The sequence below is a fragment of the Arvicanthis niloticus genome, chromosome X, assembly GCF_011762505.2.
Source record: "Arvicanthis niloticus isolate mArvNil1 chromosome X, mArvNil1.pat.X, whole genome shotgun sequence".
Classification (NCBI taxonomy): Eukaryota; Metazoa; Chordata; class Mammalia; order Rodentia; family Muridae; genus Arvicanthis; species Arvicanthis niloticus.
Genome location: NC_047679.1, coordinates 27,455,306 through 27,475,080, shown reverse-complemented (window position 1 = coordinate 27,475,080; position 19,775 = coordinate 27,455,306). Strand labels below are relative to the sequence as shown.

At 35.1% G+C, this 19,775-nt stretch overlaps 1 protein-coding gene across 3 annotated transcripts in view; it reads left to right on the top strand.

The window, feature by feature from the left end:
- Nucleotides 1-19,775, top strand: part of LOC117694309 (sex comb on midleg-like protein 2) — a 143,565-nt gene that overhangs the window by 105,607 nt on the left and 18,183 nt on the right. The window contains exons 19-29 of one of the 3 annotated variants that reach the window (XM_076918324.1): nucleotides 1,885-1,968; nucleotides 3,625-3,708; nucleotides 4,969-5,052; nucleotides 6,800-6,883; nucleotides 7,911-7,994; nucleotides 9,228-9,311; nucleotides 10,681-10,853; nucleotides 12,142-12,256; nucleotides 14,244-14,447; nucleotides 15,630-15,806; nucleotides 17,811-17,915. In XM_076918324.1, the coding sequence (XP_076774439.1) occupies nucleotides 1,885-1,968; nucleotides 3,625-3,708; nucleotides 4,969-5,052; nucleotides 6,800-6,883; nucleotides 7,911-7,994; nucleotides 9,228-9,311; nucleotides 10,681-10,853; nucleotides 12,142-12,256; nucleotides 14,244-14,447; nucleotides 15,630-15,806; nucleotides 17,811-17,915 (1,278 nt within the window). Of the gene's footprint in view, nucleotides 1-1,884; nucleotides 1,969-3,624; nucleotides 3,709-4,968; nucleotides 5,053-6,799; nucleotides 6,884-7,910; nucleotides 7,995-9,227; nucleotides 9,312-10,596; nucleotides 10,854-12,141; nucleotides 12,257-14,243; nucleotides 14,448-15,629; nucleotides 15,807-17,810; nucleotides 17,916-19,775 lie in introns of all 3 variants that reach the window. The other 2 variants (XM_076918323.1, XM_076918325.1) reach the window with 2 other exon arrangements.

Sequence of the window (19,775 nt, the reverse complement as noted above, 5' to 3'; positions counted from 1 at the left end):
GGGCTTCTACCTGTTTACCTGTGTTCTCCTCAAATTCATTAAGAGTGTTATTTATGTCCTTCTTGAAGTCCTCTATCATCATCATTAGAAGTGATTTTAAATCTTAATCTTGCTTTCCTAATGATATGGGAAATTCAGGACTTTCTTGTGTGGGAGAACTAGGTTCTATTGATGCCAAGTACCCTGGGTTACTGATGCTTATGTTCTTGCGCTTGCTTGCCTTTTGCCATCTGGATCTTCTTAGTGCTACCTGCCCTGTCCCTGATTGGAGCCTGACTTTCCTATTATCTTGGTTGTATCAGAACTCTGTGGGGTGGGTGTAACTACTGGGGTAAGCACTGGGGCCCCAAATCTGCTCAGTGATCAAGGTCAGACAGGATATTGCCGAAGTTAGAGCACCTGGGATCTCTGATTCTTCTGTGTTCTTATAGATGGGGGCAGAGCTGCCACCCAAGATCTGTTCAGTGCTCTGGCCCAGAACAAAGGGAACAAGTGCTCTGGGCTGTGAGTGACTTCCTGGGTCCTTGTGGGTCCCAGTTACTCCCTGTTTGGGGCAGGCCTTGCTGTCTGCTTACCTAAGATACTGCCTGAGTTGGAGCACTTGGGGATCCCTGCTTTTTCTGGGTTCTTGGAGATTGGGGGCAGAGCTGCCACCCAAGATCTGCTCAGTGCTCTGGCCCAGACCATAAGGAACCAGTGCTCTGGGCCGGGAGTGACTTCCTGGTCCTTGTGGGTCCCAGTTACTCCCTGTTTGTGGTGAATGTTGCTGTCTGCTTACCAAAGATACTGCCCAGGTTAGAGTAGTTCCTAGGAGCCCTGCTTCCTCTGGGTTCTGTGTGATTGGGGGCAGAGCTGCCTTCTTGAATCTGCTCAATTCCTGGGACCAGACTGGAAGGATATATATTCCTAAGTATAACTTACTCAGTATTTGTAATAGTACCTGTATGTATGTTTTCATCACTAGCTTTGTCATCCACATAGCAAGTTGGTGTGCTCTTACTTGAGAATTTCCTCTTCTCGTTTTTCCAGTTCTCCTCAGGTTTATATAGTCCTTTGGGTAGAATGGAGGCCTCACATACATTTCTCTGTCCAGTGTGTATATGTATTGATTCATTATATTTTCAGCTCACATTTGGTCAGTGATACTGGTGGGATTTTATGTGTTAATATTACTAGGAGACACATTCTTAGAGCCAACTCTCTGACCCTCTGGCTCTTTCTAGTATTTCTGCCACCTCTTGAGCAATGTTCCCTGACTTTACCTTAGGTTTAAGCATGTTCTTTGGTTCTTTGTGTGTGTGTGTGTGTGTGTGTGTGTGTGTGTGTGTGTGTGTGTGTGTTTTTGTGTGTGTGTTTGTGTGTGTGTGTACATATCCATTCTGATTGGGATATACTGCACTCAGCTTTGATTTGTTAGGATTTCCTGCAGTGGTCTCTGTTGCAAATAAAAATTTTATTGATGAAGAATAAAGACTACAGTTATCTTTGTATATAAAGACACTGTTTATAGATTGTTCTTACTTAGGGATCATACTGGTTTAGTGAATCAGGGGTTCTAGATTCTTCTGTAGTACCTATCATGTTACAGTCACAGAGTTATTAGCTGTGTTCCAGTATCAGGCATGCTCTCCATCTTATTGAGCCAATTCTCAAATCCAAGTGAAGAGTTGTTGAGAAACGCCAGTTTGTACATGCCACTACTATATTATTAGAGTTACTATGCCATGAATGGCATTATTATAAACATATGAGAAAGATGGTACCCTATTTTATTAGAGCATATGTATACTATTATAAGCTTTATTATTTGGAAAGCATAGTGGATTAAACATATAATGTTTACACGTGGAAAAATTGTGTTTTTCATATCATACCTCAATCAAGCTGAGAAAAAACGCAAGGTCAAAACAGTCACCACACCTTGGACTGACCAACCCAGACTTTTTGTAGATCAAGGAGCCGCCCCAGGTGATTGCTTCACACATTAATTAGTCTATATTATACAATATATTTGCTGTGTATTGAAAAATAGTGTAATTTTTTGGGTGGAAAGGCTATTTTCTAAGAAAACAAATTCAAGAAACAGCACAGTGATAAACTGGTAGAAATTGTCTCTTAATATAATGAGTTCATCCTTTTGAAGAATTAAATTGTATTCTGCATATGATTTAATTTCAACATTTTTCCTTATCCTTTCATTCTTAAAAAACATACAATATGTCCCCTACTCCTCTCTACATATGTGTGTTTTTATAGCTGCATTTGCAGTACCTGAAAGTGAATTGGTGTCATGAGGATTCCCACCTCTCCCTTTCCCAGATTTTCTTACATTTATAGAGTTTTTGAGTAGATTGAAGGGCTCATAAGATTTTTTTCTGTATAGTTTGTATATGTATTGCCGTGATTTTTTCACTTCATATTTTTGGATTGGTGTTTATGGTATTTTTATGTTGCTCTGGGTATTACTCAGAGACACAGTATTAAAAAAAACTCCCTGACACTCTTGACTTTTTCAATCTTTGTGAATTAGATTATTTACTGATTATGACTTAATTTTAACTGTTCTTCCTATCCTTTCTTGCTTCCAAAATATCTCATTTATCCCCTCCTTTTTTTCCTCCATATTCATGGCCATTTTCCTACAGTTCATGCTGTCATTTAAGAATATCTGTGTATTATATAGATACTCTTATCTATAACCTGTTCAGTCTGTATAAGCACACATACACACACACATATACACACATACATATATGTACATATACAAGTATGTATATATGTCTGTGTGTGGTTATGTGTTTGTTTTACTGTCTTTGTTTGTCAAGACCTTATCATGAGTCAGTGTGCTTTCCCTGGGTATTCCCAACTACAGTTTTTCTGGCTTTCCCCAGTTTTATAGTCTTTTGTGTAGGGTGAGGCCTCACATGCATTTATCTCTGTCTAGTGTGTATATATATTGCTGTTATTTTTGTTCACTTCGCATTTTGCTAGTGGTGTTTGTGGTATTTTATGTGTTGCTCTGAATATTACAAGGAGATCTAGTCTTAGAGCCGACTTTCTGACTCTCTGACTCTTTTTCAATCTTTGTCAGCTCTTGGGCAGTGTTCTCTGAGTTTTACCTTAGATGCAGTAATGTTCTGTAGATATATCCATTTTGATTGGTCCTCACCACCCTCAGCGTTGATTTGTTGGGCTTTCCTGCAATCTTCTCTATTTGTTGCAACCTAAGGTTTTCTCGATGAACAGTAAAGAAGACAGTTATCTTTCAGTATAAGGACAGTGATTATAGATTTTTTTTTAGAGATTATGCTGATACAGTAAATTAGGGGTTGCAGGTCCTTCTTCAGAAACCATGACATTACAAGCACAGAGTCATTACTGTGTTTCCAGTAGCAGGCATGCATTCCTTCTTGTTGAGCCAAATCTTATTTCCAATAAAGTGTAAATGATGGGCACTGTGATATATCACGTGAGAATGGTGATAGCATATTATGACAAGGCTTTATTAGAACATGTGCAGAGTAGTATATAAGCTTTATTATTGGGAAAGCATAGTATATTAAACAATATGATCTATCTCTACTTATGAATAATTTTTGTTCTGCATTTTATCCCTCAATAAAGCTGAGAAAAAACGCAAGGGCAAAACAGTCACCACTCCTTGGGCTGGCCAACCCAGTCTCTTTGCAGATCAAGGAGCAGCCCCAGGTAATTGCTTTGTTCTGTTTTTAATATATCTATTTTATTCATAGTATATTTTATGTAGATTGAATAAGACCACAATATTTTCAGATGGAAAGTACTTTTTCTAAGAAAACAAATCCAAGAAGAAGCACAATGGCAGATTGTTAGGAATTTTCACTGTGCTAAGTCAGATTTTTCTCTTACAATAAGTATATCCTATTGGGAAATTAGATTATTTACTGATTATAACTTGATTTTAACTATTCTTCCTATCCTTTCTTGCTTCCAAAATGTCTCATTGATCTCCTCCTTTTTTCCTCCATATTCATGGCCATTTTCCTACAGTTCATGCTGGCATTTAATAATATCTGTGTATACAGATACTACTCTTACCTATAAGCTGTTCAGTCTGTATAAGCACACACACACATATACATGCACATACATATATGTACATGTACAAATTTGTATTTGTGTGTGTGTGTTTATGTGTTTGTTTTTCTGTCTTTGTTTGTCAAGACCTTACCATGAGTCAGTATGCTTTCCCTGGGTATTCCCACCTGTTGCTTTCCTGGCTTTCCTCAGTTTTATAGTCTTTTGTGTAGGGTTGAGGCCTCACGTGCATTTATCTCTGTCTAGTGTGTATATATTGCTGTCATTTTTGTTCACCTCACATTTTGCTAGTGACATTTTAGATATTTTATTTGTTGCTCTAAATATTACTAGGAGTTTCAGTCTTAGACCAGACTTTCTGACACTCTGACTCTTTTTTAATCTTTTCCACCTCTTGGGCAGTATTCCCTGAGTTTTACCTTAGATGCAGTAATGTTCTGTAGATATATCCATTTTGATTGGTCCTCACCACCCTTAGCTTTGATTGGTTGGGCTTTCCTGCAATCTTCTCTGTGTGCTGCAGCCTAAGTTTTTTGGATGAACAGTAAAGACTGTGGTTATCTTTCAGTATAATGATGGTGTTTATACATTGTTTTTGGAGATTGTGCCAATATAGAGTTTGCAGATCTTCCTCAGTAACCATGACATTACAAGCACAGAGTTATTAGCTGTGTTTCCAGTAACAGGCATGCTCTATTTCCAAGTAAACTGTAAATTATGGATATCGTGAGACATCACGTGAGCATGGTGATAGCCTACGTTATGCCAAGGCTTTATTAGAATATGTGCAGAGTAGTATATAAGCTTTATTATTGGGGAAGCCTAGTGGATTAAACAATGTGATCTAGCTTTACATGTAAATAATTTTTTTCATTTCATACCTCAATAAAGCTGAGAAAAAACGCAAGGGCAAAACAGTCACCACACCTTGGACTGGCCAACCCAGTCTCTTTGCAGATCCAGGAGCATCACCAGGTGATTACTCTGTTCTTTTGTTTCTTAATCTATATTATTCATGATATTTTTGTTGTAAGTATAATACTAGTGTAATGTTTTTAGTAGGAAAATATCTTTTTTTAAAGGAAATAAAAGCTAGAAGCAGCATAATTATAAATTGGTAGAAATCATAACTGTGCTAGGTCAAAATTGTGTCTTCTAATTTCATTTTTTTGGAGAGTAGATTCTATTTTCATTATGATTTAATTTTAATTTTCCTTTGTATCATTTCCTTTTTATAATACCTCTCATTTATGACTTCCTCCTCCTGTGTCCTAAAGTCATTTGTGCTTCATTTGATTAATGTATATATTTTAACTATGACTTGTTCATTTTATATGAGAACATTTATTCCTACACATATACATATATATTTATTCTAGATTTGTATGTGAATAAATTTTTGTTTTTCATTTTATACCCCAATAAATGCAATGGAAATATGCATGGGCAAAATAGTTACTACACCTTGGACTGACCAACCAAGATTTTTTGCAGTTCAAGGAACAGCCCCAGGTGTTCCTCAGTCTATATTATTCATAATTTATTTGCTGTGTGTTGAATAATAGTGCAGTGTTTTCCACCAGAAATTTTATTTTTCAGAAAACCTTTGTAAAAAGCAACTTAATGGTAAATTGTTAGAAATTTGACTGTGCTAAGTCAATTTTTTCTTATTATAATAAATTCATTTTATTGAAGAATTAAATTTTTTATTATGATTTAATTTCATCCTTTCTTTCTTCTGATGTCATCTGTCGATCCCCTCCCTTTCTCCTCCAAATTGGTATGCTCTCTCCTCACAGTTTGTGTTTGCATTTAAAAATACCTATATGCATATATATTCTTACCTTTAAATATTTAAGTCTGTTTATTGGTGTATGAGTGTTTGTCTGTGTGTACGCACGTGCATGTGCGTGTATTTGTGTGCTATTTTTCCAGGGTTTATGGCACCTTACCCTGAGTTAGTGCATCTTTCCCTGGGTATTTCCTCCTCTTCCTTTCCCGGATCTCCTCCGTTTTATACAGTTCTTTTTGTAGGGTTGAGACCTCATATGCTTTTCTCTGTGTAGTGTGTATATATATTGTTGTCATTTGTTCAGGTCACATTTTTGGGTAGTGGTGTTAGTGAGATTTTATGTGTTGCTCTTGATAGTACTAGGAGACTCAATCTTAAAACACACTCCCTGACACTCTGATTCTTTCTAATCTCTCTTCCACCTCATGAGCATTGGTCTCTGTGCCTTAGTTTAGGTGGAGTAATGTTTTGTAGATATATGCATTCTGATTGACATACACCACTCTCTGCTTTGATTGGTTGTGGTTTCCTGCAATCATCTCTGTCTGTAGCAAAGAAAAGTTTTCTCGGTGAACAGTGAAGATGACAGTTATCTTTGGGTATAAGGACAGTGTTTATACATTGTTTTTAGAGATTATGCTGATATAGTAAATTAGGGGTTGTAGATTCTTCAGTAACCATGATATTACAAATACAGTGTTATTAGTTGTGTTTCCAGTAGCTGGTATGTTCTCCCTCCAAGTAAGGTGTAAATGATGGGCATTGTGACAAGTCACGTGAGCATGGTGATAGCGTGTTATGACGAGGCTTTATTAGAGAATTGCATAGTAGTATATAAGCATAATTGTTGAGAAAGCATAGTAGATTACACTAAGTGTTCTAGCTTTACATGTGAATAATTTTTGTTTTTCATTTCATACTTCAATAAAGCTGAGAAAAAACACAAGGGCAAAACGGTCACCACACTTTGGACTGACCGACCCAGACATTTTGCAGATCCAGGAGCAACCCCAGGTGATTGTTTTGTTCTTTTTGTTTATTAATTTATATTATTCAGTATTTATTTACTGTATGTTAAATAATAGTGTAATATTTTCTGGTGGAAAATCTCTTTCTTTTTTTAGGAAAACAAAAGCAAGAAGCAGCTGAATCATAAATTCTTTGAATTTTGGCTTTGCTTAGTCAAATTTAAGTGTTTATAATATTCTTTGAGAATTCAATTGTTTTCTGACTGTAAATTAATTATAGGTTTTCACAGTATCTTTTCTTTTTTTCAAACCTTCTCATTTTCCCCCTCTTCACCAAATTTATGGCACATTTAGTACTTGTATTTAAGAACATCTATGTACAAATATATTCTTAACTGTAACCTGATCAGTCTATATTAGTATACATGTGTGTCTCTGTGTGTATGTCTGTCTGTGTGTATGTGCATGTGTGTGTGTGTGTGTGTTCATTCCAGACTCTCTGGTTCTTACGATCCTAGGCAATTTTCCTGAGGCAGTGTAGTCTTGCATTATGTACAGGAGTGTTCTGTTGATGTATCCATTCTGGTTGTGCTCCATCATTGTTTTTCTTGGTTATCTTTTATAGTAATCATCCACGTCTTTGGCAATCAGATGTTTTTCCACTGAAGAGTAAAAACCCCAGTTACCTTTGGGTATAAAGACAATGTTTATAGAAGTATGTTAGGGATTATGCTGATTTAGTAAATTAGTGGTTGCAGATTGTCCTCCAAACCTATAACATCCCTATATAGAGTTGTAACTGGGTTTTCAGTACCAGGAATGCTGTCCCTCTTGTTGAATGGGTCATAAATCGAAATAAAGAGCAGTTGGTTACTGTCAAGGTAGGTGTGCCATTACTTCGTCCTAAGATTTACCATGCCTTGGTTACCATTTGTACATCTCACCAGAGCAAATTGGGAACTTTCCTATGACTATGCTGTATTAGAATCCTTCACTGTTCATCATACATATCAAAATATAGTATTTCTAGCTTTAAATGTAAATACTTTTTCCCATTTCATACCTGTACAAAGCTGAGGAAAAACCCAAGGGCAAAAGAGTCACCAAGCCTTGGAAAGACCAAGCCATACCATTTCACTTTGGAGCAGCAGGTCCAGGTGATTGCCTCACTTTGTTTTTCCATATTACTTTATGAAATGATTTTTGTAGATTGAAAAATGGTGTAATGTTTTCTGATGGAAATACTCATTTTTTTCTAGGAAAACAAATACAGAAAGTAGCAAAATGATAAATTAATGGAATTTTTCACCATGCTAAGTCAAATTTGACTCTTAGTATAAGTTCATCCTTTTTATTTCATGTTTTTTGAGATTATAATGTAATTTAAACCATTCTTCCTACTTTTCCTCCCTCAAGCCTTGTATATATCCCTCCATCTTTTTGCCAAAGTGTATGCTCTTTTGTCACTAATTGCCACTGCTTGCATTCAAGAATATATATGTACATATAAAGTCCTAAATATAACTTTTCAGTCTGTATAAATGTACCTATACATATGTATGTTTACATGGGGTAGATTTTTACACCAGTGAATTGTTGTCCTCTTCCTTGTGTATCCCATCTTCCTTTCCCAACTTTCTTCAGTTTTGTATAGTCCTTTGTGTAGAGTTGAGGCCTTATGAGCATTTCTTTGTCCAGTTTGTATATGGATTAGTATCCTTCTTGTTTAGCTTATGTTTGGGCAATGATGTTGATGAGATTTTATATGTGTTTCTCTTGATATTACGAAGAGACACATTTTTAGAGCAAAGTCCTTCACCTTCTGGCTTTTTACAGGCTTTCTCTCTCTTACTGGTGAGTGTTCTCTGAGCCTTAACATATGTGAAAGAGTGTTCTTTAGTTATATCCATGCTGATTCTTTTCCACCACTCCCCGTTTTGATTGGTTGTAGTTTATCCTAATGGTCCCTGTCTGTGCCAAGTGTTCTAGATAAGGAGTAAAGACTATAATTATCTGTATAAAGACAATTTTCATAGATTGTTGTTATGGCCTATCCTTCTTTAGTTAAGTTAGTGGTTGCAGGTAGTCCTCCAATAACTATCACCTCCATAACACAAAATTTTAAACTGGGTTGTCAATACATGGTTTCACTCATGTTGAGTGGATTCTATGTCCAAGAAAAGATATCTTTGGTTACTGCTGAGGTATATAACATGCTACTACTGCATTTTTACAGCTATCACACCATCCTGCACATTGTTACACATCACGTAAGCATAACATGAGCCCTTTCAAGTGTATATTCCATCATTATTTAGCATGTATAATGGAAGATAATATATTCTAGCTTTAAATGTACATAATTTTTTTCATTTCATAACTCAACAAAGCTGAGAAAAAACACAAGGGCAAAAGAGTCACCAAACATCGGAAAGACCAAGCCCAGTTTTTAGCAGATGAAGAAGCAATGCCAGGTGATTGCTTTGCTTTGCTTTGTTTTCTTATATTGATTTTCAAGATGATTCCTCACCATTGAATAATAGCATATGGTTTTCAGAAATAACAGGGTTTTTTGTTTTAAGAAAACAAATACAAAATGTAGCACAGTGATAAACTGATAAAAATTTCTCTGTTCTAAATCAAATTTGTTGGCTATTTTAATAAATTTGTCTTTTTATAGAATTAAATTGTTTCCTGGTTATGAAAAGTTGTTGTACCTAAAATTTCATTTCGACTGGCATTTTTGTTTAATGTTTTATTTTTAACGATTTTATTTTTTGTTAAAAATTTATAACTTATATTTTGATCTTACTGTGTTTTCTCCTCCGACTCTTTCATTGTCTTTATTTATCTTTATGTGCATAGGATATCATGTTCCTTTTCTTTCTTAACAAAAAGAAAATTTTTCTAAAGGTGCCTAATTTATGTTTACATACTACTAAACATTGTCCCAGCCATAGAGTGTGATTGATATGCACCATGTCAGTCTATTGAAGAAAACTGTTTTTTTTTTCTTTAACAGCAGCTATCAATTTTGAATATAGATTCTTAGCTAAGGGCTTGGCCTTTGTATCTACTTTACCTCATCTATGCTGGGATTTTTGTCTGGCTTGACCTTGTGTAGGTCTTGTGCATCCTGTAATTTTCTTTCTTAGTTTGCAAGTGTACTTCTGTTGTTTCTTAAAAATACTCATTCATCAAACTCCTTTTCTACCTCTGGTTAGACTCTTTCTACCCGATTTTCGACCTAGATAAGTATATTTTGAGGTCATGGGAATGATACAGATATCTCATTTATGATTGAACACTCCAGAGTCTCTCACTTTCTGCAAGTGATCAAGTTGTAGGTCTCTTTGCTAATTACCACTGCAAGAAGATTCTCTGAGAAAGGCTAAGTAAGTCACAAACAATGATTATAGATCATTAGTAATCAATAGAAGTATGCCATTCATTACAAATCATTTTATATACTGTATCTACTTACCAGAATGATGCTAGTAGGATTTTACCTAGGACATTTGACCTATCTTGTCACAGGTACTTTGCCTCATTACCAATATTAATTTTGGGTTCTTTAGACATTTTAGTTTAGGAAAATACAGATTTTTAAAGTAGAACTTTTTGATTCTTTTTTTAACTCTAATTTTGCTAGTTTGGATCTTGTTTAAAATAATTTTCATGGGTTTGGGAAGTTTTAAAGATAATCAGTCATAAAATGATGTTTTTACTATATTATTTTCTTTAATTTTCATTGCTAAGCTCTTTTCTCAGCTCTTAGTGTGAGTAGTACAGAGACAACACTACCTTCTTCCTCTGAACAACCAAATTCTTCTACCTCCAAAGGGGCTCAATCTTCAAGGAAGTCTCCACGAAAAACAAGTGTTGTGCAACCAGTACCAAAGACCAGAAAGAAATCAGGACAAACTAAGTCTACTGGAGATACTTCGTCCACTAAGAAGGGCATTACTATTAAAATTGTCCTACCAAAGAAAAGAGGTGGAAAGTCTGGAAAAAAGGTTAGTCATATTTCTTGCTAATTTGTATTGTAAGTCGCCATATCAGAGTATTTTTAAATTCAGTTTAGCAATTTACTAAGACTGTACTGAGGTGTTTTTGTTGTTGTTGTTGTTGTTGTTTTAGGATATTAAACGTATAATGTTCTTTTTGTCTTAGTTAGGTTTTCTATTTTGATGAAACAAATGCAACTTTTGAATAACTTACACTTCTGTACCACTGTGCATCATCAAAACCAGTCAAGGCAGGAATTAACACATGGCAGAGAGGGGAGCTGGAGTTGGGGGAGGTCAAGCAGGAGTAGTATGTAAAGTAAAATTTTCACTAAACAAACTTAACTAATATTGGCTAGTGATGCAAGGATAAAGAATAAATGTCTTGGAGAATGAAATAGAATCTAATGTGAAAAACTGAGACAATTTAAACTGAGAAAGACTAAGTTGAGATTTTTTTAACATATATGATTGCTCAGGAAGAAAAGAGCGAGGGATAAATTAGGGCAAGGCAATACATGTGTTTATTGTTAAGTTTATATCGTAGATAAAAATATATAAACTATTTACATTAAGCCTGAGTGTGAAGGATAAGGATCTATATAAGTTTCAACATATTATGTAGAATGGTACATTATGACTTTTTATGTGTAAACAATGGAAAGTTATGAATGAATCTTTAGTCTAATGTAAAAATTACGAAGTGTATATAATGGATTTTAATTAGTCAAATAACCCCTCAAAAGATAGGATAAGTAGAATAACAAAACAAAAAGAATAAAATAAACAATCAGAAAGCACATAATAAAATGGTTTGCTCAGACCCAACTGTAGTAATAGTTATAGTGAACATTAATAGGTTAATTTTTTTAATTAAAATGCAGAGATTTTAAAAATGGAATTAAAAAAATTCAAATATATAATGTCTGTATAATGTGCATACTTAAACATAAAGGCAAAAATCTCAGCAATATCATCTTACACATATAGTATCGCATTAGGATATCAGCATAACCTTTGTTTGAATGAATGCTTCCTGCCTGGAAGGAAATAGTGTAATCTTATTTTAAAAAATACTGTTATTTCTATTTAAAATTTCTAAATTTTATAAAAATGAGTGTGAAATACTTGTAAATATATTATGATAAACATAAAACCATGTTAATCTAAAGCAGTAATATTAATATTTTAATGGTAAGAAAAATTGATTTTGAAATTTAATGTGAAATACTTTTTAATGCATTTGAAAGCATATACCTGTATATAACTGTATTCTTCATACCATTTTTTTAAACAGGAAAAGAGTATTCCAGTTGTTTCTTCTACATCTTCAGCTTCTTTAAGTTCACCAAGGAGAAGTTCTTCATCTAATAGGACTTCTGTGGGGCCCTCTGAAATAGTGATGTCTACAAGTAAATTAATATTTTTTAAAACAATGAAAAATTACATATTTTATTAAGCAGTCAATTAAGTGTGGTTGAAGTCCTGGAAATAATGTAAAATATTAATGTATTTTGCTAGACTGATAGTTCAGCTTAATGTTTAGTAAAACCTATTTAAATTCATGTCACCTGAAAATCAGTATTCCACATTTTGAATTTGTGTCATTATCAAGTTCTCCTTTCTTTTCACAGTATTTTTTATTTTGTATTATGTATTTTGTATTGTATTGTATTATGTATAGGTAACTCATGCCTTTTGAACATAAATTTTTCAGTCAGAGGACATGGTGATTTTAAATTCCTTTCTTACAGGTTTGAAAAGAGCACAGACCAAAGCAAATCAATCCATTTTATCATCTCCTATATAGTTTTAATTTTTTTTCTATTTCAATTTTGCTTTCGTTTTTATTTTGTAAGTATGAACTTTTTGCCTACACATGTATTTCTGTACCGTGTATATGTGTTTAGTTCCCAGGAGGGGATGTCCGATCCCCTGGGACTACAGATAATAGACAGTTTGAAGTTACCATGTGGATGATAGGAAGCAAACTCAGGACCCCTGAACATAGCAGCCAGTGAGCTTCACCATTTGAACCATCTCTCTATCCCTCCTTACTGTTTAAAAGATGTTTGTCCTATTACTTCTTTATATCTTTAGTTACCACCCTCATACTCTTATATTTCTTACACTTTTTCTTTCTCACTTAAAGGAAATTATTTTTCAAAGTATTTTTTTCAAAGACTTTATTTGTACACCTTATTTCTGATTTTTAATGAATACAAGGTGTTCTATCTAAACAAAGAATTTAAAGTCTGAACCTTTTGAGTCCTGACATAAGTAAAAGCCACCTGAGTACACAGATAAGTTGCAATCAGAACACAAGTGCCCCCCAATTATTGTCGACAAGTTTTCTCAGTGTGTTTATACTAATATTCTCATCCCAATGATTTCCTCTAGGGGTGCTTGACATATGTAGTAGACAGATGGCAGAATATTGGAATCCTTCTTTGATTTACTTCCTGCATATATCTATAACATAAGTACCTTGGGTTGAGTGTTTAATCATGATTTTATTTTTGTTACAGAGCCTATCCTTTCTCCAATTATTGGGGCAAGCCAAATTGTCATATATTTCAACACAGTGAAATTTTTCAGTACAAATTAATATGTTAAATGTTCTTGTTTTAAGAAAATAATAGTTTCAGTAATGATAAATCTGCATTTTAGTACACATTGATTTGCAATTGATTTTTGTGATGAAAATATCTTCACTAATAGTATGATTATAAATGAGAAAATTTTGTACAAAGAAAAAGTTGAAAATATCTTCAATGAGCCTAGGCATGCATGCATGCATACAGCTGTCTGTGTGTGTGTGTGTGTGTAATATTTTTATTTTGTATTTAAAATTCAAGTCATTGAAATTTACAATCACATATACCTTAAGTGACTTGATTATTTTAGAAAATGCAGCTGACATACACTGTTGGTGATTTACAAGCTAGTCAGTGATAAGTGAGTAAGGATGACCAGTTTTCAAAGGGAATGCAAGTTTTTACATAGTGAAGTTGGGTGGGTTGAACTCTAGGAGGAGTTGGGGAATGTCAAAATTTAAAGAAAGACATGAAACTACACTTTCATTTTTGGAACATTTCTTGTAATAATACATTAAAATGATTTTATGATAGCCCCCAAAGTCTTACCAATCATACATTTTATATAGTCAGTTTGAATTTTATTCTAAAATGTTGGATAAATATTTTTTACTATTTGCATGTTCTGTATTTTACATAAACATGTTAATATATCTGCATACTTTCAGTAGCAGACATGGTCATTAATATGACCTATATTTAAGTTTCCTTTAAATGAAATCATAAGTAGGCTATGGTTATGTAATAATTTCACAACATTTATTTTAATTCATCTAATTATTTATATACCTTTTCCCTCAAGTCTGTGTGTATATAAATAAACATGGAGATTCTGGCCCCTACCTGGATCCACAGAAGGTTCAGCAGCTACCTGACCACTTCGGCCCAGGCCCTGTGAATGTGATTCTCCGGCAGACTGTGCAGGCCTGTGTGGATAGTGCCTTTCAGGCCAAGACTGTCTTTCTACTTCTTAAGCCAGATAATAGGGGAGGAGAAATGATAACTGGTATGCTAATCTAATTCTTTACCGTTAATTTATTTATTCACTCTGGATCCTGATCACAGCCCCTCCCTCACAGAGCTCCTATCCCCATCCTTCTCAGTCTTCACCTCTGAGAAGGGTGAGATCCCCATTGGTACCAACCCACCATGCCACCTCAAGTCACTGCAGGACTAGGTTTATCCTGTTCACTGAGGATAGCCAAGAAAGTTCAGTTAGGAGGACAAGATCCACAGGCAAACAACAGTCAGGGTAAGCCCCCAATTGTTGGGAGAACCTGATCAAGACCAAGCTGCACATCTGCTAAATATGTGCAGGGGTCCTAGGTTTAGCCCTTGTATGCTCTTTGGTTGGTGGTTCAGTCTATGGAAGCCCTCCCTGCCGGGCTCTAGATTAGTTGACTCTATTGGTCTTCTTGTGGAGTCCTTATCCTCTCAGGGTTCTCTGAGTATCTCATTCTCTCAGAGGACAGTTGTGCTAGGTTTCTGCTATAGCATAACAAAGTACCATTAATAGTGTCAGGGATTGATTCTTGCCCATAGGATGGATCTCAAGTTTGCCCAGTTATTGGTTGGTTGTTCCCTCGGTCTGTGCTCCCATCTTTGTCCCTGCAGTTCTTGTAGACAGGACAAATCCTGTGCCACACAAACAAAAACAAAAATAGACAATTTATGTCAGTATCATACTATAAATGTAAATAAAAGGTACAGATTGTTGTCTCTGTTAAGCTAGCTATTTGGGCATGGTACCTTATAAGAAGCTTTAAAGAACAGTGTGACTCAAAAGGAAACCTTGTAAAGGTAACATAAAAAGGCTAGAGATTGTAACTCAGGTAGCATGCTTCCCTTGCATGTATAAGGTCCCGAGTTTAATCTCAAGTGCCATAAACATTTTTTTAAAATGGAGTGGTAGACAGGTAAGTTGTAGCTGGTGTCTACCATGATTTTATACTGTAACTTTTACACTCAATGGGATATTTAGTGTAGAAAGGTTACTGTAAACTAAGCCATTTTTGTTATCCTGTTTATAAACCTGTTAAATAGAAATTGCTGTCAATTCCTTTTTAAATTTCAAAACCCAAAAAGTAAACTTAAAGCACATTTCCTGTATTGATTCTTCTGTTATTGATTGCATTTCGCTTCTGTCTACAAGATGACTGATGACTGACATTGCTTTCCCACTTTATAGCCTTCTTCGATGGGAAAGCTCATACTGTTCATCTCCCTCCAGTGAACAGTGCATCATTTGCACTTCACTTTCTTGAAAATTTCTGCCGCAGCATGCAGTGTGATAATTTTTTGAGTAGCCAGCCTTTCAGACGTAAGGCTCATACCTCAACTGCAGGCATTGATCAAAGCAAACCAGGTAAGAAAATAGAAGTTTTTAAAAAGATATATACTATACATTTAAGAAAGTGTTTGTGTTTGTGAGTGTGTGTGTGTACACATGCGTACGCGCATGCATGTGTATGCTGTGTGGCAGTTGGAAGCAGAGCACAGGTGGAGGTCAGAAATTAAGTTTTTGGTAGTCAGTTCTCAACTTCCATCTTTTCATAGGTTCCAGGAATTGAACTCAGATCACCAGCCTTGTATAGGAGGTGTCTTTCTCTGCTGCCCCCTAATATGTTTTTAATTTACATTTTATACTTAGGAAAGAATGTGGGTTTTCAGAGTTTTTCTTTCCTCTCAAGCTTTTAGCCACATTGAACTAATGAAAAAAATGTATATAATTATACTTTCTTCACTTAAAGTGAGAAACTTTTTCTTACTGTATTCCTAATGAACTTGAAAATCAAAGCCAGTGCATTATGTTTTGCTTCTTTGTGACTAATTAATAGTTAGATATTTTCTGTTAGGTTGGGGCATGCCTTTAACATTACTAATCTGAAAAAATAAGCAAAGACTATTGGGCTCATAGAAGATAAAGAATGGTTTTCTCAAGATTAGCTCTGCTTACCTGTCTTCCATAAGACTCTCAAACTGGTGGCTGAATAAAAAGATGAGTATGTTGTCCTATAGAACCAATGGTGATATTCTTGTTTCCAATCTCTACAGTAAAAAAAGTTGTCTGAGTTTTCTGGCTAATACTTTGGAAGTTTGTTGCTCTTTCATATGACTATGGCAGATAACCATCCATGTTCTTGTTATAGCAGAACTGTATCTGTGTCTTTAGAGTAGCTAAGATTTCCAGGTATTAAAACTTCATTGTTTTCTGGCCAAATCCTGTTAGTTCTGGAAGTACAGAGTACCATCAGGTACTTAATCTAAGTCCAGTCATTCAAATTATCTTCCAGTTGGGTAGAAAATTTGGGCATTATCTCCAGTTACACATTTTCTAGTTCTCCTGAGTATTTTCATTTTTTCCTCATAAACTTTATTGCCTCTGCATTACCCAAGTCTTTCCTGTCTATTCCTTCCTCTTCCATTTCTTTTCCACTACCCTCATTCCATGCAGAACCACATTGGACCATTCTCTGGTTTAGTCTCCTACTTGGAGTCCTCTTTCTGGTTTCTCCCTACTAGAGTAACTTTCAAGTTTTCTTTTGAGATAAAGTTACAATACAAGAAGTCCTTGCATGAAAGTACAGTAGTCATAAACTATTGAAAGTGATCAAACCTGGGTTCCAGTGCTAGCTCTGTAACCTGTATACTAAAAGGACACAAAGTCTAGAAAACCTAAATGTTAATCCAGTGCATGCTGTTAATTAGCATTATACATCATGGGCAAAATTACTGATCCTCCCTGATTTTCAGTTTGCCTCTTTGCAAGGTTCTGAGTTGTGAGGAAATAGTGTTGAGCCATATCTATTCACACAGACCTGTAATCTCAAACACGGAAGAGGTTAAGGTAGTCCAAGACCTACATGCGACTCAGAATTGATTGAGTTTAAGTGTGGCATGTTAGTGAATGAGATCCTCTATCAAAATAGAAAGTAAGTGATCCATGGATATAATTAAGTGGTAGAGTGCTTGCCTGGTGTGTGTGTGTGTATCCATAAGCTAAATAAAATTTACACATATACTTTTTAAATTCTTCTACATTATTGAAAATGCACACACAGAAACACAAGATTGTGTGTATGTATGTATGTATGTATGTATGTATGTATGTGTAAGTGACTATAGAGCCTAGAAGGGGGACATCAGCTCTCTCCACTGAACCATCTCTCTGGTCCAAGTCTTTAATATTATATATCAGTATAATTACCTAATAGGATACAGTGAGCCCGTTAGGATAGTCAAATAATTGGCAGGTGGGTGACATTACATTATACAAATTACTTTAAATCAAATACTCTATACAGATAATATGTAGTATAAAAACAATTGACTATGGTAATTGTAACTTGTACCTTTCAAAAAAAAATAGGAAATGAGGAACAAAGGGGAACCTTCAAACGATTGTCTCTGGAACCTCAACCTTCTGCTTCTGTCTCATCTAAGATTCCCAGAAAGTCTGGGCGAGCCTCTAAAGGTAAATAGCATTCATGCATACCGGAATTGAAGAAGAACACCCACTCACCACTTATGATATATGCTCTTCTTGCTGTGATGGTGTTGAGGGTGGGAAGTTAAATTCACCCCGATCTGACAATTAGTTTATTACTTTGGTAACTTGAGCACTGCATTCCTTTCAGAAATGTACTACTGTCATTTTTTCCTTTGGATTAAGGAAAAAACAACCTAGAATGGTCCTATCCATTCTGCTCTGCATTGTTACAAACTAAGATAAACGTGTAAGCAAATGTGAGAAAACAATATGGTCATGAGGAATATTTCTGAAGAATTATGTTCCTAAGAACAGATGTTTTCAGGAAGTTCACAACTTTGATCGTAAGGATGGAAAGATAAATTATCATAAGTAACATAGACATGGCCTGTAATCAAGTATTTTAGAATATTGTTCATTACTATGTATGATGAAAAAGTGCTGGCCATATACTTTGTGTTAGAAGCTTGCCATTTAGTATAGCATGAATTAAGTGAACTGTTGTTGGAAATGTATTTTTCTTAAGAATTTCATGTGTAATTTTAGTGTCTTGATTAAGCCCCACCTCACTCCATCTCCTTATACATTTATATTTTTCCTCCCAATTTCATGGGTTCACTCCATTATTTTTGTTATTGTTATTTAAACCCAGAGTCCATATAGTTCTGCTAGCATGTGCAAACATGTAGGACTAGCTACTGGAGCATAGGCTCTCAAGGGCTGCATCCCTGAAGAAAATAAACTCTCCCCCAAACAGATATCAGTTGTCAGTAGTTCCTTGTCTAGGAGTAAGATTTCTTTGATAATCCATGCTGAGAGTTTGACTGGTTTGATCTTTTACATATAAAGTCACAGTTGTTGTCAGTTCATATATATATAATTGCCAAATTATAGCTAGAAAATACTGTTTTATTGTAGTTACTCACTGCTTCCACATCATAACAGTCTCTCTGCCCCCTCTTTTGAGTTGATCCCTAGCCTTTGCGGCCCAATATAGTATAGATTTCCAATTAGGCTGAGCACTCTGTAATCTATCATTCTTTATATCTTGATTAGTTCCTCTGCTAATCTCCATCTGCTGCAAAAAGAAGCTTATCTAGGGAGAGCTGAAGGATATGTGCATAAATCTTTTAAGAGTCAGTTTAATACTATGTACACTTTGCAGAATTATAATACTAGGTTCTCAGCTAGGAATTGTGACCTACCTAGATTCAGGTCCTTGGCCCCATTAACATGTCAAACATGAATTTTGTCTTCTGAAATAAGGCTTAAATACAATCAGAAAGTGATTGGTTACTCCCTACCATTCATACCACTATTATAACAGTGGCTGTATCTTAACAGACCATAATTATAGTAGCTTGCAGGGTTCGTATTTGGGTAAGACCAGTGATTAAATTTCTTCCCTAATAGTGTACCTAGCACCATCTAGCACAATGAAAGCTAGCCAGTAGCTTACAGGTCAGAACCACTAGATTTCTATGCTCAATATGTTATCTTTAGCAAGTAGGATCTTGTTATCAATTCTGGGTGATAACCAAGAACGATAGTAATAGCCTTATTCATAATATTTAATGGCCTGTGAAGCTCCACTGAACAACCATTTCAAAAGAAGTAAGTCTTCCCTGGCACTGAGTTTTTATTTAATATCCTATGATGTCTATGAGAGGCCCTATTTGAACTTTTTATATATGTATATATTTCAGGAAGCTTGTACAATTGTAGGTTTCCATATGGCTTTTTCAAATGTCCTTAGTATTAGTTTTCTCTCTGAAAACTCTCTTCTCTACCCTGCCCCCAACCTGTACCCCACTTAACCCTTCTTGCTCCATTATTTTCTGTTCC